This window comes from Scophthalmus maximus, chromosome 18 (assembly GCF_022379125.1).
Source record: "Scophthalmus maximus strain ysfricsl-2021 chromosome 18, ASM2237912v1, whole genome shotgun sequence".
Lineage (NCBI taxonomy): Eukaryota > Metazoa > Chordata > Actinopteri > Pleuronectiformes > Scophthalmidae > Scophthalmus > Scophthalmus maximus.
In genome coordinates this window covers 3,879,433-3,902,378 of record NC_061532.1, presented here as the reverse complement: position 1 = coordinate 3,902,378, position 22,946 = coordinate 3,879,433, and the positions used below count along the sequence as shown (strand labels likewise).

Here is a 22,946-nt window from a genome sequence, read left to right as displayed (position 1 = left end):
GATTGGATAAATGCAAAAAGCACACTAATCTATGGCTGAGGGCCGGATTACATTGGAACGGGCTTCCATCGAAATCAGTTTCAGATCAAATAAATGATCAATTTGATTCTGTGGAAAACATGGCCGCTGTTTCAATTGTATTACTTTACACTAACTCCTCAGCAAATGACTCATGAACGCCTACCTGTTCTTCCAGTATTTCTACAGTCAGAGAGCAATATCGAAGACACATGCTGCAGCTTTTCCAAATCACACTGAATATGAAAATACGTTGTCGCCCAATAACGAATTCCTCCGCATGGACAGCGAGTGGGCATCATGTCGTTGTCGGGGTCGAGCCAATCAACCGGCCTGCAAATGAAAGTCCACAGATGGCAAGAGAGGGGGGGGGGGGGGGAGAAAGGAAATACTGTCAATCTTTATTTCATGCTGCAACATTTGTACAGATGAGCTTTTCCCAGTCACTGTCACAGATTTGATTCATCTTCCCGGAAGTTTGGAACTTATCAAATATTACAAATACATCCTGCTCTCCACCCACAGAGCGAACCAGAGGGAGTGTCCACAGGGTGGGCGCGTGTTTCTAACTTTTCTTTTTCTCTGGTCAAGAAAGGATAGTAGCAGATTATACAATTTGTTTTGTTTTTTATACATTTGGAAGAATTGCCCAGAAACATGTGTAAACATAACTACAGTGGTCAAAATTGATAGTTAAATTAAGAAAAAGCAACATTAAATATCTACTGAGAAACAACACTACTTTTCAATTCTTGTACCCAAAATAACAGGATTAAAAAATAGATATTTACAAGGGTATTCAGTCAGCACAGCATTAAAAAAATGACTAGCTAAATATAGTTTATGTATTGCTACTTGTGTATCTACAGCTGCACAGGCGTAGAAAATACTTTTTTGGGGTTCACAAATGCACAGGTTATAAAATGTCAACAGTCCGTGAGCTCTGCGTGTTGTCACAGTCTCAGAGCTGAAACGGGTGACGCCAAATTCCCGTGGCAGTGGTGGGAAATCAAACCAGCTCACGCTGCTCCAGGGCGCAGCAGGTCAGAAAACACACGCGGTTTCAACGATGCCACAGAAAACGCAGGAAATTACCGATACAAAAATAAAAGCGGTGAGGAATTCCATCCTGAAAGCGGGGCACATCTGCGATGTTCATATAGCTGCTGCTGATGCTGCTCATCGGATGCCAACATTATACGCGGGATAAAGAGAATATGTCGAACTCATTTTCCTCTATTCCGCAGTGACGTCACACTCATAATTACACACGCGCTGCCTCCCGGAGGACAGAGGAGGGGGGAGCCGGACGCTGAGGTGGAACCTGAGGTAGCGAAAACCCAAATTAAAATACTTTGGAACTGATACAATAAAATAGAAAATGCCTTCATGCATTAGTGCATTTTTCTCGAGACCTCGCCAACCAATGATTTGACACACTGAAGTCAAAGCTACTCGTGGATCAAACTATACAGAACAAAATGATAAAAGACAAAAACTCTCCTAATTCAACTTTTCTTACAAAATTCTGGGACCTGAGGAAAAAAACAAACATGGTCCTAGTTCCAACTGACGACTGTTCAGTATATAAAGATGGATGGCGAGACCACTCCAGAAGTGAAGCCCCCCTCTCCCAAAACTAAAAAGTCAAGTACACGTCAAATAAAATTTTCCCCAAAGATGGTTTCTGTCATTTCAGGTAGCCGGTGTTATCACACCGATGTATGTTCATGTTTCATTTCTTAACGTCGGAAGAAAGTGGACAAGCATCGTCCATTTTATAAACAGTCGTTGGAACAAATGTAGATTATTTAAAAAAAAAAAGTAGCTTTTTTGAAAAAATCCTATTTTTAACAATATACACAAGCTGCAAAATTATAGTTGGGTATACGACAACATTATTCATAGTAGCGAAGATGATGCTGTCATTTTGAATACGGGCACAAAGAGCAGAACTCACCGAAAAGTATGCAAGTGGTGTGTTTTGCCTCAATGTATTAAAACAACAGTGTATATACAAAAATATACATCCTGACGGGACATTCCTAGCAGAGGCGTTTAGTTTCCCCCCCATGTTTTGCAAGATTAATATTTTTTAGTTTGGGGGGGGGGGGGGGGGGATTTTTGATTTAAAAAGGGTTATTCTTCAAACAGTCCATAATATCAATGAGTCTTTTTTTTCTGTGGCCTCTTCAGTCCAGAAAGATTTTTTTTTCTAATTCTTAGCTTAAAAAAAAGAAAATGATTCTAAATGTCAATTCAGTCAGTCAATCCTTTCATATTTGGGTTTTTTTTGTGATCCTTCTGATTGTGAGTGTGTAGAGTGTCCAGCGTGTGCTTCCTCAATAGACACGGGGAATGATCCGGTAGCGAACAGTCCGGCAGTACTCCTCCCACGCCGAGCCGTACTTCCTCCGGCACTCACTCATGTCGCGGCAGTCCCGGTGCACGAGCAGTATGATGAAGTAGATCATGTAGTACCAGGGGAGGAGGTGGCTGAAGCCTGCAGAGGGACGGAGGGAACACAGAACTGATTAACCTCTACAAAGGTATTGAACCTGACCACAGAATTTTTCTGTACATAAATTCATGTTGAGTTGTAGTTTTGTCCCTGAAAAACCTAAAAAATAAATAAAAAATAAACAATCCCACAAAAACCTCATCCGGTCACGTCTCTCCAGTTGGGTTCTCTTCGCTTATATATTTGTGACCAGTGGACACCAGAAAGTGACAGTAAGGATGGTCCGAATCTCAAACAATTAACAGTTTTATTTATTCACACTATAACCACAGTTAAAACCTTTGGAAGCATATTCAAACTGCTGTACATTAGCAACTCTGTGCCTTCTAGACACTTTTCCTAAAAGCTGCGACTCACCACAGGGCAGGGACCAGGCCAGAGCCATGATGAGGTCCCCCAGGTAGTTGGGGTGGCGGACCACCCCCCACCAGCCGGAGACCAGGAGGCTCTTCCCTGTCGCTGTGGGGATGGTCTTCAGGTCTGGAGACAACAGGAGGACAAGAGGTTACCGGGGGGAACAGACAAGAAACGCGTAGAAGTTATTGTTGTACAAGTTAAATAATAACATGATAAAACACCACATTTCTTTCAACATCTTCGCGGTTAACTATGACCTGGATGAATGGGAATCTCCACAGACACATTTTAGTGTATTTTTTCAGCAACTTATGAAAGATGTTTTTCACTTCAGCTACATGACGAATACTGACTTTAAATATTAATTAGGTCATGTACTTAAAAACACACTGCAGCTGGTTTCCACCTGAGTCACAGACATGAAATAATAACTGGAGGCCAACCATCAGGCCTACAGCAGCAGTAGCAGGACCACTTACGGGACAGTTTGGGGTCTGACGGGTTTCTCCTGAAGTTGTTCTTCTGAGAGTTGGATTTCCTGAAGATGTAGAAGCCTCCGACTGGGACCAAGAGAAAACGTAAGCATCAATAACCACACAACGGGATGTTCCATATAACTTTTATCGACTTGTGAAACACAAACCTGTGTTGTGAGTTATCATCAAAATCACCTAAAATGACCGTTAGCTGAAAATTCCTGTGAGATTACTAAATGAGCATCTATGAAAGACCAGTAAACGGAGCTTTGCGAGCCCCAAAATCCAAATCCTGAATTCAGATTAACGGAAAAATGCGGTTTCGATGCTCGGCTCCTACTCACGTTTGAGTGTGACGAGGGCCGCAACTGCCGGGACGCTCAGGGGGTTCGGATGGCTGACCAGGTAGTACGACTGCATGGTGTAGGTGAAGGGAACCCAGACCAGATCGCCGAAAGCCAACATGAAGCCGAACCCGTCGTGCATCAGGTCCATGGTGGTCAGGATGGCCTCCTGAGACACGGACAACACGTTTGAGTTTTATTGGATATTTACCTGACTATGCATGGAATCTAATCAACATGTTTTATCTAATCCCCCTTCAGTGACTTTTTGTCGTGTGCTCTGTTGAACTCACCTCGTTCCAGAGGCCGTCTGCCACGTAGAGCAGCTGGAAGAGGTTCACGAGGATCATGCTGTAGGACGGAGCGTCCAGACCGTGCTGCTTCATCTCAGCCAGCGCCATCGCAAAGTTTATCAGACACTGAGGAGACAGATTCAAATCCGTCATCGTTATCACCGTCGTGTCGATTCGTGGAGATGCAGACAAACGCAAATGTTTCATTGTGTCAAATGTTTGTGTTCGTGTTGAGGGCGACCAGTGAGTTCATGTGTCTGAGACATGACAGGCTCCATTCACATACGCGAAATGGCACTTTTCAAACAGCAGATGACAGGTTCATAGTTATAATCACGGCAGAGACTGCCACTCATTTTGTTTTTTGGAAAGCTCGTCACCACTCACCCAGCCGATCAGTCCCGGGCGCATCTCACAGAAGAATTTCAGATCAAAGTCTTTGATGCGAGGGTTGAGCTCATGCCCTTTGAAGAAGTCATAGACCACATTGCCTGGGGAAAAACATACAGCGGGGAAAATAAATCAGGCAACTGTGCAAACTTCAAAGCAGACTAGAACCCCCCCCCCAAATGAGAACGTGTGATCGGTGAGTCTGTGACTCTGGATCCGTCGGCTCACCAGAGTTTCCCCCCAGCGCCAGCTGCTCCGGGGCGGCGTAGCGGGAGCGCACGTACAGGTAGACACTGAGCAGGACGGAGACAAGGAAGGAGGCCGTGGCCAGCTGCAGGAAGTGGCTGTGGATGTAGGTGAGGTCGACGCCCTGGTGCACTGCTGCCGCCACGGCGACGGCACTCACCGCGATGGCAAAGAAGCCTGTGGAGGGGAGAAAGAAGAAATGACAAAGATAATAAGGAAACTGCTTCAAAGTTCATTAAAACAACAAGGAGACAAAGTATACGCAGCTGGAAAATTTTGTGCAGTCTAATACACAGCCGGATCATAAATCCTACCTACATGGAGGATTAAAAGTCTTTATTTTTGCTGATACTGTTTTTAGAGAAATCCCTTTCAAGTGGTCTTTGCCAATTTCTCAGGAAATAATATTCATACACAACAGACCTATGACCAGATCTATGAGTCTGCTGCATATGATTTTTCTTTATTTCTGTTCCAAAATAAGAGCCAGACGGACGTCGAGGATTGATTGGCTTTAGCGTATGTTTGTGTTGCGTTACACCGAGGTGTCTAATATTCGCATTGATATGAAGGGTTGGACAATATAATAGAAACACCTGCCAGTATAGCTTCATATACCCCCAACTGCAGCCTCTAAACTGACCACTGTCCCTGAAGCAGATCAGTATTATTTGCTACACAAAGTCTCACCATTGGTTCTGTACTTCAGCCTCTTCCCAGACCTCAGGGACATGCCCTCGCTCAGCTAGAGACAAACAGAGGGGAGAACAACAACAGAGGGATTAACAGCTGACAAAGTGCATTTTCATCACGCGAGGGTCCCTCACGCACAGGTAAACACAGGCATGCTGACGCCCACCGGATATGGACCCCCGTGGTAATGGCATTTTTAGCTCACAAGAGGTGCCACTGATTTACAGGGGGCAGATTGGAGTTGTGTTGCTCTCACGCATGCCCTGACTCCAGGAGGAGTATGTGTATATTGCCAACAGCCAACGTCTGGAGAATTCACAGCGACGAGTGGCCGTGTTGACGAAGTCGCCCTCTCCTCACTTTAAACCATGCCGGATGTGTCTCACACAAATAACGTGCGGTTGAGTGGAGAACGTGTGAAAGAGCAACTCCGCGGACTTTCTCTGGAGAACATATGTCAACATGTTCACAAGCCTCTGACACCGAGTAAAAGAGAGAGGAGAAAGGTATTTTCGGGATTAGCCTGTCCCCAGTTCACCTCTGTAGTGACTGAAGATGGAAGACATTTGATCATCAAGAAACTAATACAAAAAAAGAAGAAAAAAAAGGAACACAATAAAAAGTGTAATATACTGTGTATGGGGTTTATCATTTAAATAAACAGAGAGTAATCTCAGACAGAGTAAGAGTTAACCTTGAGGACAAAGAATGTCCGTTTCCTTGTGGAGGATCTCAACCCTTTCGGATCAATAATCAAATTGGTGCCTCACGCCAGAGTTATTAAACAGAAGGAGTCATGTGCCAGAGCACGTGTTTCCTGTATAGTCGTACAAGGTGAATATATAGAGCTCTTGGTCTCTGCTTACTCTTACTCACACGCCTCTATACATACTACAAATGCACATGTGGACAAGTTTCATACAGGAGCACTTACAAAACACAATTGTGACCTTATTGTATTAAGAAGCGCTGCTTTGTTTGTTGTATTTGGCTGAATAACATGAAAAGTTAAAAAGAGCAGGAGACCGAGGCAGGTGAGAACATTAACTCCATGCTGACTCTTGCAGACACTAGGACACAGAACACTGTGCTGTTGGATGTTACACGGTTACAGACGTCAGCTCTTATCGCTCACCTTTCCAACGGGCAGAATGTACAGCACCACCTGGAACAGGATCCAGAGGATCACAAAGCCGAAGGCCTGGGCATCCCAGAAGGCTTCCAGGGGGGGCAGAGGAGGGGGGAAGTTGGCCAGGCTGGGGTCCTCCAGGTTGACCTGGAGCGCCATGAAGAGGACCCAGGACGGCAGAAAGAGCAGCCAGAGGTATGCTCCTGTAGAAATAAAAACACACATAACCATCATGGATATTAATGCCATCGTACATTTCTGCACGCCTATACCGCCGTCATATGGTCAGACATTCAGAGATTCAGAGATCAATTAACCGTGTGATATTGTTATGTTCAACAACATACATGGGAGGCTTCGGTTAAAAGGGGAGGGGCGTTATGCACTGCACATATTGTGAAGCTGAGACAGCCAAGAGGAAATCATACATAATCTTTTTTTGTCCATTGTGTCATGTCTAGACTGGCAGACTGTGTCTAGTTCTCTGAATGATTGAATATAAAAATAAAATCAAAAGGGAATAATTTAATCTTGCGGGCACTGGACCTGTGTGAAATCTGTCTGGTGGTGAATTTAAACTTGCTGAGACTTTGCATGGCTTCTCAGGCTACTCGTGACATGTAACTTGCACCCTCTACTCTACCTATCTTCCCTCCAAAGTCCAGTGGGGTGGAGAGGACCGCCGCAGGAGCTGCTTCCACCTTGACCGCCTCCCTCTGCAGCTGCTCCGGTACGACCGCGGCCGCCTTGGCGGCTCCGTCGTCCTTCCTGCGGCGCAGATTGTAACGGGCCTGGTTCTTCTCGGGCTCTGCCTCTGGCTTTGCCCCGGCATTCTGAATTGGGGAAAAAATAGGCTTATTAAGGATTCTGGATTATGAAGTCAGACTCAAATTTTGGATAAGATGTGGGGTTGAAATTTCACATTTTTGCACAACCCCGTCCATATGTACACAGATTTTTTTATTTTTATCCAACAGCTTTTTTCTCTGCCTTTTGTCCACAAGCAAACTGCTTTCGCTAAATTCTGTCCAGGCTTAACATTTGTAATGTCTACTGGAACTGCAAATAACCTTTTGTCTGGATCCTGATTGGTCCTCACTGCTTTATAAGTTCATATAGACTAAATTGTGTGTAGATTATTACAAAAAATTTTCTGTAGGAACTTTACCTGATTCACCTCTGTATATTCTTCTGAGTCATACAATGATTTAGAGTAAGTGTATTGACAATTATAAAGTAGAGAAAGTATGAAGAAGTGTTTTAATATTTGAAACATATATAGGTTTTCCTGGTCTTGAGCAATAACACATTTCTTATATACTTAATTAATTATAAATTAATAAATGATTAAATGCCTGTTGAGATAATACTGGTCTACGCTTGTCCCAGTAAAACAATTCGATTTTTATGCCAAATGGTGAGCCAGAGATTAATAATCAAATCTAACATTAACTTCCCTCCACGGCTCTCTTGGATCTGAGTTACTGAAACTGTTCCCGTCGGTCGGTCGGTCGCCCCTTGCTCCCCAGTTCTCTAGAAAATTAAATTCCAAAAGCAGGGAGAGTAAAGAGGCAGCACATGTTTGGGCGGCATGTGACTGACTGACTAAAGCACGATCTTGTGAGGCGCGTCTCTCTCAGTTGGAAAAACACACTCACACAAACACGGCGCCCCCCGCATGTGCACATCATGACATTCCATTAGCTTTAACCTGCCTCAAAGCCCATTCAATATTAGAAATCCTGAATTGCCTGGAATGTAAGTTACTTTGTATTTGAGTGACACCCCCTCCTTTTTAAACTTATTTTGACTCGAGAGATAGAAAAGTAGAAAAGCTTTGGAATAAAAAAAAAGTGTCATAAATACTTTCCTTTAAAATACAGAGAGGAATTATGTTTAGGGTCACTTATAGATTTTCCACCTTGGTCAATCTTGAGTTTGTTGAATGAATTTTGGTTTGTGTCCGTGTGTTTATTGACAGTGGCAATGCAATTCCACCGTCAACTAACATTTCATAATTAAACAAGTCATTTGAGTAAAAACACCCATTTGCAAAATGTAAAAACTATCAACATATCCAAAAGTTTCCACACAGGTGAAGTTTTTTTTTCTTTTTTAAATTACAAAACAGAACTCACCTCATTCACTTTGTTGGCCGAGTTATTCTCCTCTTTCTTTTCATGTTTATTGTTGCCATCGTTCTCAGCTGCCTTTGTCTGATCCTGCTCACCCGACAATGAAGGGAGAGTGATGGAGATGGGGACCAAAAAGGGAAGAGAGAGAAAAAACAACAACGTGAGGACCAAACACAGGGAACGTGACTCCGTTGAGCTCAAAAACAAAAATCAGAGACAGAAGCTGACACATTTCCCCACGACGACCAGGTTCTAATGATTTTTGGATATGATCAGGATCACGCCTCCTTAAAATCTATCAATAGCACAACTTCAACTTCTACAGGAGTATTTCTTTTTTGTGTGTGCAATTTATCGGTCTAATTATAAGTCACAGGGATAGACTTTGCCATCTTTCTGATTCTTCTGACTGTTTGTGTCTGGGCCTTATTGTTATATGTATGATTTTGTATCTCCATTATGAAATTTCCCTTCAGTGCCCGCAATCTATACACCGCATTTATACACCCTTTCCGGTCTTGTTGTACACGAGTGCTCAGAGAAAAGAGTGAGAAGTGGCAGTTACCAGGGGGCTCAGTCGGACTTCCAATGTATCCTTCTGCCTTGTATCCCTACTGGAGGACAGCCCACCGTCCGTGACAGCTGCAGAGGCGGCCACCGTGCGAGAGGACGAGCGTCGCGTTGTCCTTGCTGGCGAGCGGGACCGGCTGCGGCGGCGGCTGGGCGATCGAGAGCGGGAGCGGGAGCGGATCTGGAAACCGGCAGCATTCTGAGGGAAAACAGCAAGCAAAAAACATGCGACAGTTGGTAAAGGTTCATGACACATTGTTTAACAGCTTAACTAGAAAGAGAGATGACCTAAAGAAAGGTCATCCACAAAGCTTCTGCAGTGGATTGGCACGTCTCCAAGTAATTTTGTGATCAAGACATTGTCATGTCTCTTAATTATTAAGTCAACAATTGAATTCCCACTGGTTCTACCTTGATGTCTTGATCCCTGAGCTCCAGCTCAGTACCATCCTTGTAGATGACAGTGTAGAGCTGACTGGTTGTGTCAAAGCTGAGCACCTTGACCTCATAGTACAGGCTGCTGCCGGGCCAGCGGCCCATCACCTTGTCCCCCTTCTGATACTTCACAGTCGGCATTCTCATTGACCTGAGAAGAGGTGAGAAAAAACAAAAAGATGAGGACAAGTATCAAGTGTGAAGACAGAGAAAGTGAAAGGAGGGAGGGGAGGAAATAAAGGAGCGCAATGACACAGGAGTACACAGACATGGGGCGTGAGAGAAAAGGAGAGGCAGGATGGGAAAGACTGAACAATGGAGATGAAAAATATACGTGTTAAAGTATTTTTTTTTTCAAACAGAAGTAGAAAACTCTGTGGAGAATTCCGCTCCTGGTAAAAACCTCCTGTACTAAGAACACTAAAGATGACAATTGAAGCGAGCAAAGCGTGTACAGATCACCTTAGATTGAGCTGTTGGATGCTCATGAACATCAACCGAAATAAAGGCAGATGCAAACTTCAAATTCCCATTATTATTATTATTACTACTACATGACCATAGATGAGCAAGGGGTCCAGGGCCCTGTGCTACGAAGCGAGTTCAACATACCCAGGATATGTTTGTGTTATCTGGTCTGACTTAACCCATAACCCAACACAGACCATCCTGGATAAGCTGTGCTAGGAGGTTGAATATAAACTATCTCCGTCAACTCTGGGGTTTCCTGTCTGGTTATGAGCGCGTTCATGCAAAAGAGGTGGAGTCAGTCATTACAAGCGACATTGTCAGGACAATAAATAAAGATTTTAGTATGATATGGAGAGAAAAAAAGGCTTATATGTGCAAGTCAATTTGGTTTAAGCGACATATAAAAGTGACTTTGTACAAAGGAATGAGAATAATATGATCAAACAACTAAAACAGAAAAGAACCACTCAAAATATTTTTCAAGATTAAAGTCAGTCTGAAAACATCATGTAACTAAGCAGATGAATTTATCAAGTTTACTATTGAGTGAATATTTTTGCCTTTTTGTCTGACGATGATCAAACTATGATGAAGAGAGGCTGAAGTGATGTCAGACTGTTTCTGCTGCTGAAGCAGAGGAGATAGGTTAATGTGTGATGAGAAATATTGATCAGTGTGTGGATCATTTTTCTGAAAAAACATATAGTATTTAGTTTTTGTTACTATTTGTCGTCACAGTCTCCTTGGTGTTCAGAGCTGCAGTGATAGAAGAAGAACGCAAACACTGTCGTGAATCAAATCATCTAAATGAAGCTCATATATTAATGAGTCTACGTATTTATGATTCCACTTATCTATAAATATCTGCTGTTACTCTAAACTCTTTTGTCCCTGACGGGCTCCTGTAGAACGATAACTCTGGTTTTCCAGTGATCTGATTGGTCAGTAGTTGTTGGACTGGTGACATGCTTTGATCTCTAACCTAGAGGTGGACCTGCTATCAGTTACCGTGGTGATTTACCCCGGTAAGAAGATGGAAAACCACAGAGTTATATCTGAAGTCGTTTCGTAGTACAAGCCTCAGACCATTACATAACACAACACACAGCTAGAGCTACAAGGAATCTTCAACTACATCTAAACATAAATAAAAGTCAAGTGAACCTGCTTTGCTGATTCAATTTTCTTTGTTGGTGTGTAGTGCAGCAAGGTGAGGTGAGGTCATCCTTTCACCAAAAACACACTAGTTGAAAAAGGATATTTTGGAATCAACCAACAACCTTGCTGCTACCTGTCCACGATAAAGATCCATTATGTGTTACTTTAGTAACCCTGTTATTCATCTCCATACTTTGACGTAATCAGAGTTAGGGACAAACTTAATGTTTTGCAAGTTATTCTTCTCATTTCGATGTTTCACGACTATTTTCTTGTTGCAAAGTATCAATGATAGGATATTTTGTATTTTTTTAAATGATACATTTAGAGAATATTAATCTATTAGTTTAATCCAAATCAATTTTTCTTTCATTTAGGCACCTATATTGGGTTTTGATCTTTACACTGAAGATAACACCTTCCCTTATATTAATATTTACCCTCTTTCCTTGTTCTGACCTTGCTTATCATTTATATAGGTATGTCATTACATATTCTATATCAAAGTCTGTGAGATTGCATTTATTGTGATTGTTCTATGCAGACTGTCTAGTGAAACTTGATACATATGCGATTTGCTCTGTTGACTCCGCAGGCAAGCATGCGCCAAAATATTAGCTTTATGGAATTAAGTCTGCACAGCACAGCCACAACAGTGTTCCTGCCTCTTCACACATGTTGACACCCCATACAGTTTTGAGAGCATTAGCTATATGTCAGTCTTCTTTCAGGTCAACTGCTCTGGATTCATTCAACTACATAGATACGAATTTGACCATATAGAAAAAATAAAGTATTTGTGTTTATACACATGATCAAACCTCTTGGTTCACAACTTTGAAGCTGTCAACATTTTGAGAGAGTGGGCTACCTCACACTTTAGAAATGGCAAAATCCTCACACTCTGCACCACTGGAAAACAATGAGGTGGGCCAGGCAAGGTCAGCATTGTGGAACGTTAGTGTCCAGGGAGGCTCAGTGTCTAGAAAGCCACCACACTGCTGCAGAACTGCTGACGGGTCTGTCCCTGCTAGGTTTACCCAGGGCTGTCTGCCTGAAAGAGTTGTGCCATTCAAGTCACAGACGACCAGGCAAGTGATTTTAGACGGGCTACTGTGAAAACGAGAGCTCGCTTAACCTGTGACTGACCGGCTGTTAAGTTTTCCAACCCTGGCAGCCACTTCGAGGATTGGCTCGAACATTTAGCTGGGCTCAGGAAGCAAATCATAACCACAGGTCAGTGTTACTACTGAACAGCCTTTAAGTTCTGTTGACCAATGTGTAAAATACTTCAACCGTTCAGAAACCGGAACCTAAACCTTTACCAGCTGAAAGGTAATACAAGGTCAAGTCAAACCAATGCAAATACACATGTTGGTGTTAAAGATCAGATAAGATAACCCTTCATAATATCATTTAACACAGCTCATTCATAAAGCATGTGCATGTTTCTGTTACTTTAAAATACCTCAGTCTCATCTCACCACAGACCACATGAGAACACATGAGAAAGCCTAACAATGTAATACGATCAGTAGAGCTTTAACAACATTTTATCACTGGAAGGATGGAAACTTGGGGATGGAATTTAAAACAAACTCTGCACAACAGGCTTTGGTTATAGCAAAGCAAATTTGAGCCACATACTAAATCTACAGCCTCCTGTCAGTGGCCTTGCTAATTAAAATACCAGCGGTTATCACAGCACCACGCTTCACGAAGTCAGGTAGCACACTGGAACTATTTTGGGGTTATAATGAATAGTTCAGGATGTGCTTTTTAACCCGTAATTGTCCATCTGAAAAGGAATTAAGCTTAGAAAAATCCCATTAGAGCTAAACTCGAGGACCTGCGTTTGACTACTAAACCACCCTGCTGCACATTTCAATCTGATGAGTTTCTTATAAGCTTTTATAAACACAAAATAACACCTCCGATTTACAACATGGGCTCCAACAGACAAGTTCAGGAAAATTGGCTCACCGGGTTTACAACAATCAGGCAGGAGGTGTCAAACGCATGCAGTTATACCCTAGTCCACTGGCAACCGATACAATCCTGAAAAACACACAAATCCAGCACACGTGCGTGAAAACCACCGCAGTTAGACGCACCCAGAGCTTGTGTGCTCACTTCCATGTGGGATGTGAAAGTCAGGGCCGAGTCGTGGCTGGTGAGAGTTTACCCATCAGATCCCAGGGGCTGATCTGATGACAGGATCCGGCTCTGACGTGGGTGGGGTTTGTAAACACAAGTCAGGCAGACACCCCCAGCCACCGGACTAAGAACTACTACTGAGCTCCATCTGGTATGCAGCCCCTTTGGTATGCAACATTTGAATTTAGTTGAAAAACTCCCAACAAAGAGGCGCCGACCTGTTTCGTTCACATGGCATATACCATGTCATTTAACCATCTGAGGAGTTGGACTAGGGCTGCCTCTAATAATTATTTTCATAAATGATTAATCTGTCGATCATTTTTTCAATTCATAAATTAGTTGTTTGGTCCATAAAATGGTGAAAAATGTTAATCGGGTTTCCCAAAACCCAAGATGTTTTGTTTTTTTCCACACACTAGAGATATTTAGTTTTACTGTCATAGAGGAGCAAAGAAAACCAGAAAATATTCACATTTAAGAAGCTGCAATCAGAGAATATTGCCTTTTTTCTCTCCATAAAAACTACTTGATCCAATTAATCGATCAAAATAGATGCCGATTCATTTAGTAATCGATTGCTAATCAATTAACTGTTGAAGCTCTAGGTTGGACAATCGGTGGTTTTGTTTGGTTCACGAAAAAAACAAAAACAAAAACAAAATGCTGATAACTGCAACACAAACTTCAACTTAAACACAAACAAATAAACTGTTCATTATTCACGAACACAAGACCACTTTTATGTGTTAAATGGTGTAGTTGGATGAGACACTCTAACCAGTCGAGATGAGTGTCCTGACCGGAAACACAAACAGAAAACCGCCAGAATGCGCCTGCGCACTGCCGTTTGACGGATGTGGGGAACCTAACCAGACGTGCACGTGCAGCACCAACTAGTTTGTCCTCATCACCAAACTATTTTCTCTTCTGAAACCTAAACACCATGCCGGAAAACACTCGCGATGACGCGCAAATCTCACATCCGTGTCGGTTGACCAAATAAAGTTGTCTAGTACTGCGTCTCCTTCGTCTCGTTGTGGCGCGCCGAGCCGCAGTGAGACCATTACTGCCCCCATGTGGCCGGAGGGCCCACCAGCACTTGACGGTTTTGGAGAGCCGCAGTATTCGTGAGCGTATTGTCGCAGCTGGCCACCAGGGGCGCCAATGAGTCCGCTGCGCGCCCGTAAACAAAACGCCGACAAACGACACAAAGATGAAAATTATACTTAATTATGTAAAATGATCAGAGTTTTTAAACTGTCGTTTTTCGGATTTCCCGACGCAAAGGCACTAAAGGACGAGGACTAGCCGGCTCCGCGACGCAAATGTGCGTCTTGCTTTACTTCCCTGACCCTGTTGTGGACAGCCGCTCCCCTTTGCTACAACCAATTTACTCTGAGGTCCATACACTTCAAAATATCGTAACTGCTCGACTCATCAATGTGCGTTTGTTTTTGGTCTTTGCGTACAGACGCGTGCCTATTCGCATCGCATCCCGACGGCAACGTGTAGAAGAGCTGTGTCTTTAAAAGGGATGCGGCTAACGTTAGCGTTGTTAAACTTCGAGGAGGGAAAACGTCATGCATTCAAAAAAAAAAAAAACAACGCATCCGCCATGGAATCAACCCACGAGAATGTATGAATCGGTTCGATCGGAAGACACGGCAGTAAAACGAGTTCAGAGGAAACTGCAGAGCCGACTGTGCTCGTGTGTTCGCGTTACGGTCGAATAAAGGTGGACTTTTAACGAAAGTAGGCACCGTCGAGGCTCTTCGATCGCGTTCGGTTGCGTACCGTTAGTCTGGTTGCTGACGGATGAGCACGGTGCAAACTGCACAGTTAACGTCGCGGTACCAACGAGCACCATCAGGCAATTGTATTGAAACTATAGGACGTAAAAGGGGAAAGGTTGCCGGGGCCAACAAGTTTAGCCCCCAGGAAGTAGTCGGCGCCCGCAGCACCGCTGCACAGCCGGCTTGGATTAGCTTCGGCTAAAGCACTACTTTCCCAACAAAGAGCCGCCCGAGGCGACTCGCTACCGTGAGACATTCACATGTAACGGTGCACTTACCTCGCTGTTACGCGAATAACCCCCGCGCGTAGCAGTGATACGATAGTCCTTCAGAATATGCGGATTTGATCAAATTTATTATAATATTTAAATAAATAATATATTTTTTTAAAAACTGCGTCCGCTAACGTTTGACGTAGAGCTCGATCTCCCTCCCTTTCTGGGCAAAACCGACCAGTGACCAGGAAGGCGCGAAGAGTGCCGATTGGCTCGCTCAGCGTTCATTTCAAACAGCGCCGGGATCTCATTGGATGCGCGTGGATTTCAGCTCGACCGCGATTGGTTGTCAGGGAGTCACGACCACTTTGTTTACTAGTGTCAAGTTACCGTCAAGACAGAGTGGAAGGGTAGAAACTATGGGTAGAAACATGTTTATATTCAGTCTATTGTAGAAACATATATATATGATATTTATAAATCATATATTAAATATGCAGGATTTAAAATATATATACATTAACATGTTATACTGTATATGTTAATACATATATATGGGTAGAAGTGGTAAAAAAAGACACAAACATAAGGATACATACTAACAACTATTGTTTCATAATTCGTCTAATTTTATTCACTATCTCTAATAATAAATATTCATTTCACACTGAAATGAAGCAGCGATATAGAAATTAGTCAAATATCAAACCATTTCAATGTATCACCAAAACAATTGTTACGTTTTATATTAAAGTAGCACTGTGTAATAATATATAATAATCTGCACAATGATATTGTACACTAAAACAAGAAGCATGCACTGAATAGAATTTTTTTTCCAGTTAAGTTCATTAAAAAAAAACTAAAAAAAAATCTTACTGTCAACGCAGAATCGTTTCTTTTCTTTTTTTTCTCCGATTTGTACTAGAAATTGCCACCCTGTGCAGAAAGGAGGAACTCTGTTTTATACGTTTCTTTGGGAAAGCTGTTGTCATAATGATGCCACTCACAGATGCTAACCTTTTTATTATCTTCAAATCAGTCGGCTCATTCTTAAGTACTGTACAAAAGCAAGTGAACCAAGTCACTCAGACATGAAGTTTGCATATAGATCAGAGTCAATAACAGCTGCACGCCAAACATGCGTGGGAGACGCGACTGTTGTGACACATTATTCACACCTGCCAGTTAAACCTAACAGATTTCGAAAATTCAAACTCTCCAATTACAGCATTGACGCTTTTTCAGCTTCCTCATCTCTCTCTCTCTCTCTCTCAGGGTGTCTTCCTGTTCTTGGTGCAGCTGTCGCTGCAGCACAACCCCTCTCTGGCTGCACGTCGATCAAAACCTCAAATGAAGTGCAGATGCGCCTGCCCGACCTCTCTACGCTCCACTCACAGGAAGTTTCAGTTCATGTGTTTTCACAAGCAATAAAGTATGGGGAAGGTTCCTTTAATCTTAAAATGCAGTCTCTCTCTCTCTCTCTCTCCCCCCTGAATGTATATGAGAATATTTGTGGCAACTGCACTTTTTGCAGTACAGTCTAATACATCTATGTTGTTTACATAATCTGTTTTTATTGCTACTTTAATTCAATCAGAAGACTCCTAATTGAGTATGTTTATTTCTACAAAATACCATCCACAAAGCCGCATTCACAGTCAAAGCCTTTTATTTCTCATCATTTATCAAAAATCAGCGCAGTAATGCTGTCGAATAGTAAGAGTGGTTAAAGGATTTCGAAGTACATTAAGGAAACTCATACCTGCTCTGTGCTTTCTGCATTTCCTCACCACCTTTTCCACATCTGCTCTACCCCTGACGCTCTCATGTCACACAACAAACCCGGCGCTTTCACCAAGTTGTCGGATGAAAACAAATACGGCAAGCTGCACATTTGATGAACAGTTGAGATGAAACTGGAAGCGAATGTACAAAGCCAAACCTCCCCGCCCGCCTTCTTCCCCCCCACCGAAAAAGAATTATGGTTCAACAGAGGGTAGAAAAATGATAAAACTCTGATACTGCACAATTAAAAAAATCAAAATAAACATTAATCCTGGGAGAATTATATTCGTGGCTGGGCGAAAGCAAACGGGCAAACCACAACTTGCAGGATTGAAGGTTCGCATCTTGCTGTGACATCCTTGTAGGCACGCACATCATGTAGGCTTGAAGAGGGAAAGGCACTCATTTTTTTCCGTTAGTCTTCCACTTCCCTGCTCGCCTCCACTGGGTGTGAGCAGCCACACGTTTCCTTCCACATCCTCCCTCAATTCAATACACTCACTCCTGGGTGTTGTTTTTTTTTCCCTTCAGATAATTGGAAGCTAATAAAACTTGTTCCAAGTCATTTACAGTCACGTTAAAAGAAAAGAAAGGACCTCTATATACTTATATTGCGATTTTTAAAATTTTATTTGCTCAAACAAAAACAATGTTAGTATTTTTAAGAAAGACTAATTAACGTGAGAACAGTATAGTACAATGCGGATGATAAAAGAATAAGTGTGGAAACCCATCCATGACACTCGCCTCAACCAAAGCGGAATCTCTGCAAATGATCCCTGCAAAAATTCACAATTCTTTCACTTCCTTCGACAGAAAAAAATGGTTGTTTTTTTTTTTTACGGACAAAGATAAATGTTTCCATCAGCAATCCCACATGCACACGGACCGGATCTCACTCAAGACTAAAATCGATTTGATCAGAGGTGTCCAAGTGTGCGCAAAGAAAAAAAAGGAAAGCAAAAAAATGCAGCTGAACACAAACGGCCTCTGTGACAATTACCTGGCGTGAGGGAACACAGGACACTGACTCATCAGGACTCGGTTCAGAAATAAAAATAAAAATCCTCTCAGAGCGAAGATCATCTTTGAACCCTTGCGAGGCTTAAACGACACGAAGGTTTGACTGTACTTCTGAGCTGTAAGAAAAACAACCTCACAACTGTGCAGAATGAAACCACATTATTGTAAAAAAAAAAAGAAAAAGAAAAGAAAGAAAAGGAGCCCAACAACTAACAAACAAAGAAGATCTCGGTGCAAAGACGTTTTCTTGGTGAGGAACAGTATCCAAGGTCACTGAACTCTCCCTTCAAATCAAATGATCGTGACGGAGGGAGAAAAACAAAACGAGAAAAGACAGAGAAAGACAATAATAACTGCATGTGATCATAAGTACAGTCCCTAGATATTATTACTACTCATCTTTATATCTTGAACATATAAATGCAACTTTAGAACAAGGCACAGACCACATAGCTTCAAAACATCTCAGCCGCCATCGCGTCCAAAGGACTGAATATGGAGATGGACATCGTTCTGCGGGGGTTTTTTTTATTTTGATCGCTTGGATAAAATGATACAAAAATAAAGAAAGGCGACTTCGTTGAGCGTGATCACGTTTTGAGCCGGAGACTGCCGGTTTGGATCCTTTGGTGAGGCGGCCACGCTGTCGGGTCGACGGAGGCTTTGAGCAACTGGTGTCGGGGGGCGTTGGTTTGCGCTTGCGGGGTTGTTTTTCCTCTTCTTCTTTTTTCTCGTAAAGTGCAATCAATGCTGTGTAAACACTCAGGACAGCGAGCCTCTCGGCCGGGCGTGTTTTTTCCCACTTGAGAGAAAAAAAGAATGGCGGACGAAAAAGGTGCCACGGCTCCATCGACGGAGAGTCGAGAGCACGGAATAGACCAGCTCACACAGATGCCCCAACCAAAGGGTGGAGGCCAAACGGAATTGAAAGCAAATTTGACCTAAGACCCCGAGCAAATGACAGAAAGCAAGGGGGAGAATATGTACTTTTTTTTCTTTTGCAGCAAAGCTATAACTTCCGAGCCCTTGAAAAGCTGTGTTCAGCAGACAGCCCCTGATTAACGAACCCTCTGATTGGACACCAGGTCTAAGGGCTGTGCGTTACGATGATAACCCTTTTCGCAGATTCTCCGAAAAATAGTCATTTTAAACATGAAAAATCAGTCTACGTGGCGAATTCTATTCTACTCAGGCCTCCCGGACAAAAAAACGACACATCACCCGAGTCTGAAAAATAACAAAGCGACGTCGTTGGGGTTGTCTTGGCATAGGCTTGGCGAAACCGGAACACACTTGGAGTGTGGAGTTTGTACGACGTGGGAGTCGACCACCACATGAAGGGGGGTCTCTTGAATGAAAGCTGGGGTCAGTCCAGAGCCTGTGGGCTTCTTCGTGTTAGGTATGATTCCTTACAAGCAAGGTTTCACATGAGCAGTGTTGTCCTGAGTGCACTTGTGTACCTACGACCTCCGATACATTGGCTGGTGGTATGCATGTAGTTCCTTCTATGGATCTACCATTGAAGAGCGAAGAATACTTGGATATAAGTATACTTGTACTGGAGTCAGGGGTCCGAGTCCCTGATGGGAAACCCCGGTGACAGTCAGAATGTCTTGGCCATATTAAGGGGGGGGGGGGGGGGGGGGGGGGTTCACAGACTCGGCCCAGATCCAGGCACACCTGACGCCGAGGTCCGGATTGTTCGTACCGAGGAATGGATCGACGAACTGTGCCCCGTTCCACTGGAAAAATTCGGTTTCGCGTCCCCTCGGTCACGGTTCAAATCCGGTGTGAAAGTCTATTGCAACAAACGACGGAAGTGGGCCGCTGTCTTAGCATGTGAATGCAAGTGTGCCCTTCTTTGGGTGCGATGGGGAGCAAATCGGGCGCGTTCCGCCCACTTGCCGTATCAGAGAGCGTAGATACGCCAGTGTACTCCACCGATAGGGGGCAACGGCCGCTCACCGCGAAAGCTGCGGGGCGGGGAAGTGTAGTGTGGGGGCAGTCGTACCTGAACACCTCGCATCACTGCCGGCCTGTTGCGAAGGGGGGCCATGCACGCGGCATCGAGGTTGAACCACGGCGACGGGATGCACACTGTTGCCTGGTAAGTTCACAATGACCGGCGACGATGCTAAATGACTTAAAGCGTCAACTTGAAACCTTTATTCTAGGATATCCTGTCGCTCAAGAATCCTCTGGAAGGTCAAAGGTTGTTGTTGTTGTTGTTGTTGTTGTTGTTAAGTTGGTCCTGCAGACTCCGCCGCAAAGTGGCCGTCAGGGAGTCATGAGGTCTGATTGTATTAGTGCTGCCGTCCCTGCTCAGGAGAACAGAACGGTGACGAACGTGGACTTTTTCTATCTGCTACCTTGACATGCAACAGGCCTCTCGGGTTGATTGTACTCAACAAAACTCAGCACCCAACTGAAAGAAATGTTGAAAACAAACGTTTCGTTTTTTTAGTTTTTTTAGAACAAAGTGACACTTTCCCTTCTATATGTGCATGTGCAGGGAAAACGCAGCTTCTGGTTTTTTTAAGGATCGGACAGCGGCAGGAGATGAAAGGCAAAGACAAAGAGATGAGACAAAGACGTCACCGGTAAGCACCGGTGAAAGGGTAAATGGCACATTCATGTCCTCGTGTGGACACCATCTCGTACATATTTGGGTTGACCTGTGCACCGTGTAAAAAGTTTTTTTTTCTTGTATAAATGCTGTAAAAATAAAACGATAAAATAAAAAAAATCTGTTCAGCTCCAACGCGGCTAAAGATACAGTATCCTTGGATTGTATAGGTAAAAAAAAAAAAAAAAAAAAATCCTAAATAATAAAAAAGGTTGAGTATTGACGATTGAGAAATTCCATTTTCTTACAGTGTCGTTCTGATATCCTGTCATAGTCGGCCTTCAGTCGACAAAGTTGGAGTGTCCAACAAGGTGGGGGGGGGGGCAGACAAACACTGAGACTTGTCTGGGGGGTGTTGGGGACTCGGGCAGCCGGGCCTTAAAATAGATGCTACACTTATTGCTTGTAATAAAACTTGCGACAGCTCGTACGATTTCCGTGGCAGACTGGCGACCCTCACCTCGCAAAGAAGACGACCGTCCGTGCACCAGAACGGATGACCCAAGGGGGGGGGGCCCAAAGGGGGGGGGGGGGGGGGGTCTCCGCGCAAATGTCGCCCGCCTTCAGGAGGGGCACACCTCCGCCGACGGGGACGACTCCGCAGACGAGGGGGACAGACGGGATTATTGAGCTACTTGAAGTGGCCATGGATCTACACTGAGACAGACGCGGGTTTCTCTAAATAACTTTTTTTTCTCTCTTTTGTACACGATTCAGGTTAAAATAGATTTCAGGAAGACAAGCTTTTACAGTGTCCTGCAGTGGTGGACTTCACCGGAGACTGTCAGTCCCCCATACACACACACACACACACACACACGCGCGCACACACACGCACGCACGCACGCACGCACGGACGCACGCACGCACGCACGCTACCCCTATGGCATTATGGGAAACAAAGTTTTTATTTTCCACCCCCCCCCCCCCCCCCCTTCCTCCTATCGCTTCACGAAACGTGCCTTTTGATAGTAGATCACAAGAGTTCGGGTTCTAAGCATCAACGTTGTTGCTCGCGCGCCAATGGTTAATACAGTATCATCGAAGAGTTCAATATTATTTTTTGTTTTTGTTTTTTTCTTTCTCTTTTTATGAAAGGTCTAAGAGAGAGAGAGAGAGAGCACCTTTGCATAAAGAATGTTGCTTCTCTTTCGGACCCGAGCGCTGTCCCCCAGGATGAGACGGGGGGGGGGACTTTGCGGAGTGGATTCCGTGAGACGCAGCTATATAGAGTTTAACCAGCCTTCCCCACCACTTCCCCCGTCCACCGTTGTTCTGTCCAACGCCGCTCCACCCCCACATAAAGTCCGCTGTCGGTATCAATGTGATTATTGTCATCATCATCATCATTATCATCATCATCATCATCATCATCATCATAGGCGGCGTCTCCACCGCTTGTCGCCGCCGTATCCCTCCATCGCTTTTGTCACGTCTTCGGCTGACCGTGGTTGTCTTGTTTCCGGGTCACGGTGGTGGAGATGCTCTGAACAGCCAGTTTGGATCCGCTACGCCGTGCTGGACTTGCCCAGCTCCTCCCTGATCGCTGAGGGACACAAAGTGGAGGACAGACACATGCATGTAATGACCGTAAAAATCAATTGTATTTGATCAAAGCCTTTACGCAAAGAACACGTCTTTGTCTTTGTTCTGCAGTTCTTCTCCATAATATTGCGTTGAGTGCTGTCCCCACAGTTTTACAACTGTGCAGCTGCAGCTATGGGAACAATCTGTACACGGATAATGATGTTTAGCTCATCGGTCTGTTTGTTGGTGGGTTGGGTTGTCAGCAGGATGTCACGACCAAATTTGCATGAAAATTGGTCGCAGGACGGGACAGGGGCCAAGAAAGAAGCCGTTACATTTTGGTGTGGATCCAGAAAAAGGGGCGGATGCAGGAGAATCACTTTCTTTAACATTGCAAGATTTTTTTTCTTCTGTTTTTGACCAATAATTATATAATTCATGGATGTTGATGACATAAATCAGGCACATTTAGAGGACTCTGAGGGGGCTGTTGGGCCCTAGTGAGTGACATTCTAGTTAAGTTTTTTACTTTTATAAAGGCCTTTTGACCTTAATTCCTTCTTTATCACTGTTGCAAC

At 43.8% G+C, this 22,946-nt stretch overlaps 2 protein-coding genes across 11 annotated transcripts in view; both read right to left on the bottom strand.

The window, feature by feature from the left end:
- Positions 1 to 407: 407 nt before the first annotated feature.
- Positions 408 to 17,659, bottom strand: lbr (lamin B receptor). Of its 5 annotated transcripts, none has more exons than XM_035616838.2 (14): positions 17,170 to 17,659; positions 9,584 to 9,758; positions 9,168 to 9,371; positions 8,606 to 8,689; positions 7,111 to 7,300; positions 6,474 to 6,670; positions 5,336 to 5,390; positions 4,628 to 4,822; positions 4,397 to 4,500; positions 4,010 to 4,135; positions 3,717 to 3,885; positions 3,376 to 3,456; positions 2,897 to 3,019; positions 408 to 2,521 (listed from the first exon to the last, which is right to left on the bottom strand). In XM_035616838.2, the coding sequence occupies exons 1-14, from the start codon at positions 17,187 to 17,189 to the stop codon at positions 2,361 to 2,363; spliced, it is 1,884 nt and encodes a 627-aa protein (XP_035472731.1). In that variant the 5' UTR covers positions 17,190 to 17,659; the 3' UTR covers positions 408 to 2,360. The 5 variants fall into 5 exon arrangements, with proteins under 5 accessions (XP_035472731.1, XP_035472733.1, XP_035472732.1 ...); XM_035616840.2 differs by lacking the exon at positions 17,170 to 17,659 and adding an exon at positions 16,284 to 16,689; XM_035616839.2 differs by lacking the exon at positions 17,170 to 17,659 and adding an exon at positions 15,468 to 15,655.
- Positions 17,660 to 17,803: 144 nt separating this feature from the next.
- Positions 17,804 to 22,946, bottom strand: part of enah (ENAH actin regulator) — a 113,886-nt gene continuing 108,743 nt past the window's right edge. For all 6 annotated transcript variants that reach the window (XM_047328422.1, XM_035616837.2, XM_047328421.1 and 3 more), the window contains one exon: positions 17,804 to 22,387. In XM_047328422.1, the coding sequence (XP_047184378.1) occupies positions 22,350 to 22,387 (38 nt within the window). In that variant the 3' untranslated portion in view covers positions 17,804 to 22,349. The remainder of the gene's footprint in view (positions 22,388 to 22,946) is intronic.

Bases quoted from the DNA above. Each gene is read 5' to 3' on its own strand.
- lbr (XM_035616838.2), bottom strand. From the start codon at position 17,189: ATGCAGAAAGCACAGAGCAG. The intron at 9,759-17,169 runs GTATGAGTTTCC...ACCTCTTCTCAG, and splicing joins ATGCAGAAAGCACAGAGCAG to GTCAATGAGAATGCCGACTG. The intron at 9,372-9,583 runs GTAGAACCAGTG...GTTTTCCCTCAG, and splicing joins TCAGGGATCAAGACATCAAG to AATGCTGCCGGTTTCCAGAT.